Raw genomic sequence first — 11,395 nt, forward strand, 5'->3', positions numbered from 1 at the left:
GTGGAGTGGAGCAGGGCGATGGAGTGGAGTTGGGGGGTAATGGAGTAGGGTGGGATGATGCAGCAGGGTGAGGTGGTGGAGTGGAGGGCGATGATGGAGTGAGGGGGGACAGTGGAGTGATGGAGTGGAGTCGGGTGGTGAAGTAGGGTGACAAAGAAGAGTGGGATGGTAGAGAGTGAAAATGTAGCAGGCTGGAGGCTGAATGAGGTCAGAGAAATGCTGTAATTCCTAGAGTAAGTGAGCTGGAAAGATGTAGGGGTGGGGTAATAGTCAGGAAGCGTCAGGTTTGAGACTGAGATGTAGAATATGGTGCAGCTGCCAGTGATAACAAGGTCCAGGATATAACCATGAAAGGAGGACCCCAGGCTGAGTGGAAGACAAAATCAATGAGAGAGTCAAGGAGTCAGAGGTCCCAAATCCTAACAGGCAGCTCCTATGTACAATTCATGTCATTTAGACTGCGCCAGCAATCAAAAAAAAGAAAAGAAACAATTATCTCAGAGTCTTTTAAGAATATTAACTAAGACTTAATGACTGCTTACTAGATGACAAACAGATGCTTTCCATATATAATCCCATTTAACCTTCAAAGCCCTATGTGGTGAGTTTTAATTACAATGGCCATTTTACAAATGGGGGAAACTGAGCAAGTCTGGCACCTTTATCAGTAAGTGACAGAATGAGGCTTGACTTGCTTCCTCTCTTTTTCAGCTACTAACTTGTCAGCAATTTTGGTCAAAGATTTGGTGAGACCTGGGGAGGGATAGTTCTGACCCTGAAAGAAAATGTAAGATTTACTAGAGTTACTAAATGCCTATGTTTAACATGTGAAGATTTTCAAGCTCCCCTAAAACCAACCCCATCATTTACATTATGGCCAATGACTACCTGGTTTTCTCCTGAAGCAGGGGAAATTCGTACTGCTGACTAATTTAGGGCTAACTAAGAACACAACATTAGATTCAATTTATCAGTTGTTGTTAGGTGTCATTAAGTCAATTTTCGACTTATAGCGACCCCATGTGACAGAGTAGAACTGCCCCATAGTGTTTTCTAGGCTGTAATTTTTACAAAAGCAGATTGCCAGGTCTTTCTCCTGCAGAGCTGCTTGATGGGTGCGAACCACCAACCTTTCGGATAGCAGCCGAGCACTTAACCACTGAGCCACCAGGGCTCCTTAATTTATCAGTAGACATTTGAATTACATAGTTTTGTGATAAAATACCTGAAGTTTCACCAGGTTCTGTTGCAGGAAAAGTAACAGTCTTGTTTCTTATTTCCACTTTTGTGGAAGGTAGCTGAGTCACTGGTTTCGCCAAGTGACTAATGGAAAGCTCAGAACCTGGAGGAAGGATTCCAAATGGGCTAGAGGCCCAATGAGCAAAAGGACGCTCTTCTTGGGTCAAGTCTTCTTGAATTTGAACTTTCACAATTTTCTGAAATAAGCCAAATAAAGGAGTAAGACGTAAATGTAGATATCCTTTAAAAGAAACAATTCATATTTTTTAAATCATGGTATGGAAAAGTAAAATGTCCAACAAATGCAACACTGATGATTTTAGAAATTAAAGCTTATTCAGTTCTCAAACAAAATAACTCTGACTCTCTGCCCTCTCCCTACCACCTCCAATCTTTTTTCAATTAGCAATGGCTTCTAGGCCCCACCCCCACCTCCAACCAAGAGAATCATTCAGATCATGAAAGGAAGAACTCTGTACAAAGTGCTATATTTAAATAAATCTAGTTGGGCTGAAAAAACAACAGATGTACTAATACGTTTATCTGACTTCTGAAATGTAAGTGCTAATAAGAAACAAAACACGGCTGCAAAATAGGAGCAATGTTGCTGAAAAAAGATTTTTTTAAAGTACCTTCTGTCCATTGTCACAGTGTACGTAGATCAAACCACTCCATGGGAACACTGAGTGCTTTGTGGATAAGGAGGAATTAGGACTCACAAGAATTTGTAGTTTACTCCTTCAAAAAAGAATTTAATAATGAAAACTAAGAATAGCCTATACTTTAGTAGCAATAACCACAAGAGTCATAAATACTGCCCTGCCAGTGACCATTTCCTTAACACCTGGAAAGGGCAGAGAGCAGAGTCTTTGGCTCCCTTCATAACCTACCCACACTTTTGGTCTTGCCTCAGTGCCCAAAGTTGAATGCCATGAACCCATGAACCTAAGGGCAAAACTCATGTGAAAACAAATCATGCCACAGAAATATCATTTTAAAAACAATTCATAATAAAAATTTCTGAGGTGAAAGACCAATACTACAAGGCTCCTAGCCACCTGACCACAACAAATGGTATGGTCCAGATGGAAGAGGTGGAAAAAGAATAAAGAAAAAAATCTGTTTCTTGATTAAAACAACAAAAACAAACCAGTTGCAATTGAGTCGATTCTGACTCATGGCAATTCCATGTGTGTCAAGAGTAGAACTATGCTCCATAGAGTTTTCAATGGTTGATTTTTCTGAAGTGGATTGTCAGGCCTTTCTTCTGAGGTGCCTATGGGACTCAAACCTTTGGTTAGTAGTTGAGTGCTTAAGGGTTAGTACCACCCAAGGACTCCTGTTTCTTGATCACCCAGTTGCTGATATTTTCTATGCTCGTGGTTCTCTCTTCAAGAGTCATGGGATCACAAAGAAGAGTTTTAAATATGGGTGACGTGATCAGATTTGTGATTTAAAAATAATTACCGGTTATAAAAAAATTGCGGTATACATGTCAAAAAAAAAAAAACCATAGCATTCGTAACCAGGGACTCAAACAGATACTTGAACAACAACATCCACTGCAGCATTATTTCCCAATAGTCAAAAGTGGGAACAATCCAAGTGTCCATCAACAGACAAATGGCTAAACAAAGTGTGGTGTATCATACAATGGAGTATTATTCAGTCACAAAGAGAAATGAAGTTCTGATACATGCTACGACGTGGATGAACCTACAAAACATTATGCTGAGTAAAATAAGTCAGACACAAAAGGATAAATATTGTATGATCCCACTTATACAAAATATCTGGAACAGATGAATGCACAGAGACAGTTTAATAGTAGTTACCAGGGGCTGCGCGGGGAGAAGATAACAGGGAGTTACTGCTGGAAAGGTACTGAGCTTCTGTTTGGGGTGATATAAAACTCTTGGAAATGGCTACTGGTGATGGTAGCACATTATGGTGAATGTAATTAATGTCACTGAACTGGACACTTAAAAATAGTTGAGGCAGAGCAAGACAATTTTTCATTGCTAACAGCTAAATATATAGGGCTATGAAAAAAGTGATTTGTGGAAGCCATGCCCTGCCATCTCCCTATCTTTTCAACCATCTGTTGAAAAGGGTATGCTGTACATAATATTTAATTGATTGCTTCTGTTTTACAACTGTTTCTCAATTGTCCATAGCATTACCTCACCTCACAGTCTCAATCAAGTTAACCCTCCTAAAACGCATACTCATCATTTACTTTTTGCAAAAGTAAATAAACTTCATGTTGTTGCTCTTCAAAGTTGCAAATCCTAAACATGAAGAACCCTTCAGATGTGAATGTTCTGTGCTTCCCCTAATGTCAACAATTAAGCTGTGTACGGAGGGCAACTGATTACAAATGTTATGACCTCAAGAAAGTCTGTTTCTGTTTTTGTTGTCTATGTAGAAAATGCTAAGTTAGGTTATGGCTCAGACATATTAAAGTCAGGAAGCTTTATCTGAAAATGTCCTTTAGACAAAAGCAGCAGAATAAGTGATTCAACAGAAGAAAGGTAACAAATGGCAAAACCATCTGGGTTTTAGGATACCACCCATTATGAGATTATCACATGCCCCAATTTTATTCCTTGCTTTGGTATTTTGTAGCCAGAGAAACACTTCAGAAAACACTCTGATTTCTCCACTCCAGGTGATGTGCCCCACCTCAAGCTGTCTGTAACATGCCCTCAACGCTAAGCTCAGTGACACTCCTCACTGCTTCAGGCTGTGCACATAGCCTGTCTTCTACAAAATGGCAGCCGTCTTGAACTCACTGCTGCCCCCCAGAGCAAGCATGACGCTTTGCAGAGAGTTGGCACAGTGCCCACATTTACTGAATAAATTTAAATCCTGTATCATTTGATCCTTAAAAGGTCACCATGATAGCGTATGAATAACACACAAAGGAAAACAGAAGAAGTCATACTTACTCTGGTTCAATAACTCCATGTTGGGGTGTTATTGTAAGGCAATGTGCTGGCCAATACAGTTCAAATTTCAGTGACCTAACAGAATTATTTAAAATCTGGAAACGTCTAGTTTTTGCCATGTCACCTATTATATCAGATAAATAAAATGTTACTTATATTTAGTATTAGTGAAAAAGACAAATGCTAATAAATAATTAAAAACAAAAACTAAATAAATACCCTAGTGAACTAATTTTACTTTCTCAATTGTTCAATTACAGGAATTTCAAATTCTTGGTAAAATAAGTTCATTTGTTTACTCTCTTGGAAACTATACAGATACCGGCAATACTGAACAAAGTCAGAGAAAAAAGGAAATCTGAAAATTATTACTGCACAGTCTTGTATTTGGCCCATACATACACACATCTGTTCCTGCTCTGAACCAGCTATACCAACGTTAAGGCCAAGTGCTAAATGAGTTCTTTAGGGATGTGGTGGGGAGGAAGGGCTCATGGATGGGGCTCTGACATACTGAGATTTGGGAGCTTAAGCCAAGGAAGATGCTATAGTCAAATCTGAGTTAGGCTTCCAGTAGGTGAGAGGGGGATCCAGGCAAAGCAAAACCACCAGTCAAGTTTGCCTAAAGTCCATGTGTATATCCCAGCTGTGCCAAGGGTACAGAGAAAGTGCAAGCCTGGGTTCTAGAGCGCATTGCTGATATGCTGTTATTTGATATACTCACACGGAGAAGGAGCTATCAAAATCAAGTGTTCAGGTTGAACAGTCCATATCTCCTCAGAGGCTAATTTATCTTGAGGTGGGTGAAAAGCTTGTGAAAGAAGTGGAGAACCTTGAGGACCTTTAACTGGTAAAACATCCAAAGAAACATTGCCACTATGTTTTCCACAAGTTCTAGATTCACTAGAAAATTATTTAATAAACAAAAATACAGAGAGAGAGAAGAAATTAAAAATGACAAAATGCCACATTGTGTCACATTTTTATATTAATTCTTTATAAATCTGAAAATATTATGACAAAACTAAAAATGCATATACACCAGGTACCTTCCAGTGAATAAAAATACTTCACATTGTATATATTTAAAGTAATACACACAAAATATCATACAATATAGGTCAAGTGTTATAACAAACTTTAATTAGAGTAGTAAACGGTTTAATTTAGTTCCTGCTTTGAATTCGGCACACCAACAGAAGTTCCCTAAAAGATTTACTAGACAACTACCCAATAACAGGAATTTAAGAAAAATGACACTTTCAGCCCAGTCTCCTGATGCACCTACAGCTGCAGAGCAAGAACAGGTTTCACAATGCAGACATCACAAGTCATCTGATCTAAATGCTAAGGTAGGAAATACTAATACTGTTTCGGAAGTTTACTAAGTATTTTCTAATCGAATTCTGAAGACTAATTGTGCATTGCCTAAATTCTCCTATCACAAAGAAGTGGAACTACATCTCTATTTCAAGTTGACACTTGGTGAAGAGAGAAAGAAATTCCTGTATATTTATATTATATTACCCTCTTTCCCCCTCCTTTTCAAATCACACCTCCACTGCCCCAGAGAAATAATGAAGGCACCAGCTAAAACTCGAATAATTTTTTTAAAAAGTTGATTCTTGGTTATTTTTAACATTCTAAGAATGAGGTCCTCACAATCCAAGTGATTTTCAAGATAATTTTTAGTATGTGTAACTACTATCTTTAATTCTTTCTCTGAATATCTATGAAAAATATCAACACTAAAAGTAGAGGGAAAAGAAAGCAGGCTGGCACCAGGGTGGTGGGCAGGTGGGCAGGTGGGGGGGAGTCAGCACTGATCTTTCAGTTAGGGGCATGAGGACTTGCAGGGAACTCACTGGCCCGTTATGGGAAGATTGATTATATACAGGGAGACCAAGTAAAAACGTAAAAAAATGAGAATAATGGGGCCAGGATTCCCAGTATTGGAGAAAAAAGGTACAATTATTGTCATGGATTGAATTATGTCCCCCCAAAAATGTGTGTATCAACTTGGCTGGGTCATGATTCCCAGTATTGTATGATCGTATACCATTTTGTAATCTGATGTGACTTCCTTATGCGTTGTAAACTCTATCACTACGATGTAATAAGATGGATTAGTGGCAGTTATGCTGACAAGGTACACAAGACTGGACAGTGTCTTAAGTCAATCTTTTGAGATATAAAAGACAGAAGCGAGCAGACACATGGGAATCTCACATCACCAAGAAAACAGTGCCGGAAGCAGAGCATGTCCTTTGGACCTGAGGTTCCTGCACTGAGATGCTCCCACACCAAGGGAAGAGAGATGACAAGGACCTTCCTTCAGGCCAAAAGAGAACAGAAAGCCTTCCCCTGGAGCTGACACCCTGAATTTGGACGTGTAGCCTACTGGACTTTGAGAGAATAAATTTCTCTTTGTTAAAGCCATCCACTTGTGGTATTTCTGTTATAGCAGCACTAGATGACTAAGACAATTATAGAAAGGCAGAAAAGAACACATCTTATGCTAAAAGATTAGAATTGGAAGTATCAGTTTAAATGCATAGTTTTAAATATATTTATAAGCAGACATAAATGTAGATGTATGTGGATATATATAGAAATTCATATATTTCCTAGTTCTGTCCCATGATAGGGCCTAAAAGCAATGACATTTCAACGGCAATGAGCAAACTTCATGCCCAGATGCTGATGTCTAATACCATCCTCTACTAGAGGGAACTCTAAGAAGAATGGCTATTCTAGGACTGGGGCAGGGAAAGTGTAAGATGAGCCTAGGACATTCTGTTGTGCCAGTGAATATGGAAGTGATCCAAGAATGATGTGGGACAAAGCAAAAAGATCAAGGAGTCAGCTTGAAGGGACCAAAACAATGACAACAAAGGATTATAAAGTCTTGAATCCATGAGTCCTCTCTAATGAACAGGCAAACAAGAGGAAAAGTAAACCTCTTCCTTATAGTGGAAAGCCAACTAATAAATGCAGAAAGAAAGGTGGAATTAGAAAATCACCATTGCTAACCATGATAGTAACAAATGATTCAGGCAAGATAATTAATGGATGCCAAAAGTTTCATGAGGAACAAGTTACTTCATCATCTCTAAGTATCTCCCTACAAGATATTTACTAATTAACTTTACAGTAGAGACCTGGCAGACATCATCTTAACTAAGTGATAAAAATATTACTAGTATGGGACAAATCAACATCAAATGCCATCTGAGAAGATGAACTGAGAAAACAAAGAGCATCCTGCCAATGATGTGAAACTGAAATTGAAGAGTATTTTACAAAATCACTGGCCTGAACTTTTCAAAAACATCAAGGTCATTGGTAAGAAAAGGATAGTAGTTGGCCTTCAACCTATTTGCTCCTTTCACCAGGTAATGCCCAGGGAAAAAATGAAAGATGACTCAGTCAAATCCCCTTGTAGTCTTGCTAATGACAGATATCCCAGCTAACACACTAATGTCCTTATGAAGTGCTTTTAGTATAATGTACCTGGTCTATCTAGAATTGTTTACAGTAAAGAAATCTGAAATTTATAAATTTATGGGGCATAATTCTTTTAGCAAATATCACATAAGCTATATAATTATCAAAGTATAAACTGGAGAGCTTTTATGATCGAAATAGCTCCCCTGTTTGTAAAGCAAAGTCCTTCATGCATGTGTTAACCTGAGTCAGAGTGCTACTATTAATGCTGCAAAAGGACCTAGGATGCACCACTAGCAGTCCCAAACTTCTCCACACTTCACCTGAAATTATTAGTAAAGCTTAATTCTGGATATGACCTTTCATTCGGTGCATCTGATTTGACCATCCGACCCACTGTTATTTCAGTCATGAAAGATAAGGAAAGATTGAAGAACTTTTCTACATTGAAAGAGAGCAAAGAAACAGGCTAACTAAACACAACACATGGTCTTAGATTAGATTGTGGACCAGAAAGAAAGGGGGAAAGAGGGAGTTTTTTCTTTATTTGTTTGACAAGTATAATGGACATTATTGGGACAACAGGTGAGATTTGAATGAATCTGTGCACTAGATGGTAGGACTGTATCTAGGATGGTCTTATGAGTCGGAATCGACAGCAACGGGTTCCCATGACTGTGTAGGAGAGCACCTGTGATTTTAGGAAATGTACATTTTCTAATTTAGGGATATTTAAGGCTAATGGTTCATCATGACTGCAACTTACTTAAATGGTTCAGTAAAAAGTTATAAGCTACATAAATAACAATAGGTAAATGTGATAAAATATTAACATTTGGGGAATCTGAGTGCAGAATATGAGAGCTTTTGGTACTATTTTTCAACTTTTCTGTAAGTCTGAAATTATTTAAACTTAAATAAACTAAAATATAAACATTTTGAGACCAAAAAAGAAAGAAAGAGAGAAAGAAAGAAAAGAAAGAGAGAGAGGGAGAAAGAAAGAACAGGGAAAGATCATCTCTTTAATTAATTAATCTTGAAATCTGTTGAAAGGCTTTCTGCTTTCTTTTTACCTTTTAGATTCCAAGCTAGCTTTGGAAGACGGCTGAAGAAACTCTCTGCTAGAAATGGAATCTCTGAATTCTCCAATCACTGAAAGTATAATTTTACGCATGTTTCCATAAAAGAGCAGAATATCATTAGGCCGTTGGGGAAGATCATACTCTATAATAGAAAATAATGTTGTGAAATATATAAATCTTTACATAATCACACAACAAAAATAACAGTTTTATGATTTATAGTCACAGAGGATCATTTTCTTAGGTTGGGGGTGGGTGACACTTTGACTATTAACACCACTAACTGACATGAAATTATAGGCAGGTCAGCATCAGTGTCAGTAGCTCAGGCTCTGGCTCTAAACTACAGCTTTCCTACTCACTAGCTCTGTGACCTTTGGCAAGTTACTTAACCATTCTAAGTTTTAGTTTCCTCAACTATACTATGGATTAAGAATATTTCCTATCTCAGAGGTTGCTGCGAGCATTCAAGATATATATGGCAGCAAACATTTATATAAAGCTTAGTGTGGGCTAGTCATTGTTTTAATCACTTTATATATATACACACACACACTTAGTTAATCTTCACAACAACTCTTCCAGGTTAGTATTATCACCTCCACTTCAAAGATGAGGAATCTGAAGTATAAAGAGGTGAAGTAACTTGTTAAAGGGTAAACAATTTGTAAGCGGCAGACTTAAGACATTAAACAAATCCAGAAGCTAGGAACTATTATATATAACAAAATATATCTAGGTTAATAAAATAGTGCTCAGTTGACCATCTTTAGAATTGTTCATCTGAATTGGTACATACAAGAAATTATATAGAATATACTTGTATAGAAAAATTAAATATTCTTTAAGAATTGTTTATTTTGAAAAACAACTTTTAAAAGAACACAGTAAACTGAAATTACACAGTATTAACCAAGCACCTGACTATACAAGCTAAAATCTGTGAATTATTTGCAACAATGACATATTTTGTAAAAGCAAGATAGCTATCATTACAAATAATTATAAGAATAATATACTAAAAAAAAACAAACAAAACCCAAACCCATTGCCATCAATTCGATTCCAACTCATAGCAACCCTATGGGACAGAGCAGAACTGCCCCACAGGGTTTCCAAGGAGCAGCTGGTGGATTCGAACTGCCAACCTTTTGGCTGGCAGCCAAGCTCTTAACTACTGAGACACCAGGGCTCCATGCAACTATATACAGACACATTAATTTTTTTTTTTAACCAAAATGAGATATTACTATGGAACCTTTGAAATATTTTTTTCTTAATAAATGAAGACCTTCCCACCGCATTTAATACAGATTTACAGAATTGGTTTAACAGCCTCAAAATATCGTATCGTACAATTAAACAATCTATTCTTGGACATTTAGGTTACTTAACTCTTTTCTATCATAAATAATACTGTGATGAAAATCTCTATACCTAAATGTAAAACAAAACAAAACAAAACTGTACTTTAGATAAAGGTTTACAGAGCAAACTAGTTTCTCATTAAACAATGCCCATATTGTTCTATGACATTGGTTGCCAACACCACAACACATCCACACTCTACCCTTCTCAACCTTGGGTCCCCATTACCAGCTTTCCTGTCCCCTCCTGCCTTGCCCCTGGGCTGGTGTGCCCATTTAGTCTCCTTTTGTTTCATGGGCCTGTCTAATCTTTGGATGACGGGTGAACCTGCGGAGAGACTTCACTACTGAGCTATAAGGGTGTCTGGGGGCCATACTCTTGGGGTTTCTCCAGTCTCTGACAGACCAGTTTTCTTGTGTGTGTGAGTTACAATTTTGTTCTACATTTTTCTCCATCTCTGTCTGGGACCCTCCATTTGTGATCCCTGTCAGAGCAGTCGGTGGCAGTGGCCAGGCACCATTTAGTTGTGCTGGACTCAGTCCGGTAGAGGCTGTAGTAGTTGTGGTCCATTAGTCCTTTGGACTAATCTTTCCCTTATGTCTTTGGTTTTCTTCATTCTCCCTTGCTCCAGATGGGATGGAACCAGTGGAGTATCTTAGATAGCTACTCACAAGCTTTTAAGACCCAAGACGCTACTCACCAAAGGAGAATGTAGAACATTTTCTTTATAAACTATGTTACGTAAAATGAGCTAGATGATCCCCGAGACCATGGTCCCCACAGCCCTCAGCCCTACAATTTGGTCCCTCAGGTAATTTGGATATGTCTATGGAGTATCCATGACCTTGCCTCAGACAAGCTGTGCTGGCTTCCTCAATATCATGTACTGCCTTACCCTTCACCAAAGTTACCCCTTATCTACTGTCTATTTAGTGTTTTTCTCTCCCACCGCCCCCTCCCGCATAACCGTCAAAGATTGTTTCTTTTTGTGTGTAAACTTCTTCATGAGTTTTTATGGTAGTGGTCTCATACAATATCTGTCCTTTTGTGATTGACTAATTTCACTCAGCATAATGCCCTCCAGATTCATCCATATTGTGAGATGCTTCACAGATTCACCATCGTTCTTTAATCATTTCGTAGTATTCCATTGTGTGTATGTACCATAGTCTGTTTATCCATTCATCTGCTGATGGGCACGTAGGTTGCTTCCAGTTTTTGTTATTGTGCACAATACTGCAATGAACATGGGTGTGCATATGTCTATTCGTGTGATGGCTCTAATTTCTCTAGAATATATTCCTAGGA

The 11,395-nt window shown here is 38.1% G+C and overlaps 1 protein-coding gene across 1 annotated transcript in view; it reads right to left on the minus strand.

The window, feature by feature from the left end:
- The window catches only part of CEP192 (centrosomal protein 192), a 193,928-nt gene that overhangs the window by 25,186 nt on the left and 157,347 nt on the right, over positions 1 to 11,395 (minus strand). The window contains exons 34-38 of the mRNA XM_023724815.1: positions 8,711 to 8,861; positions 4,915 to 5,093; positions 4,191 to 4,314; positions 1,872 to 1,977; positions 1,226 to 1,436 (exon numbers count right to left, since the gene is read on the minus strand). Coding sequence (XP_023580583.1) covers positions 1,226 to 1,436; positions 1,872 to 1,977; positions 4,191 to 4,314; positions 4,915 to 5,093; positions 8,711 to 8,861 — 771 coding nt within the window. The remainder of the gene's footprint in view (positions 1 to 1,225; positions 1,437 to 1,871; positions 1,978 to 4,190; positions 4,315 to 4,914; positions 5,094 to 8,710; positions 8,862 to 11,395) is intronic.

This window comes from Trichechus manatus, unplaced genomic scaffold (genome assembly GCF_000243295.1).
Source record: "Trichechus manatus latirostris isolate Lorelei unplaced genomic scaffold, TriManLat1.0 scaffold00262, whole genome shotgun sequence".
NCBI lineage: Eukaryota > Metazoa > Chordata > Mammalia > Sirenia > Trichechidae > Trichechus > Trichechus manatus.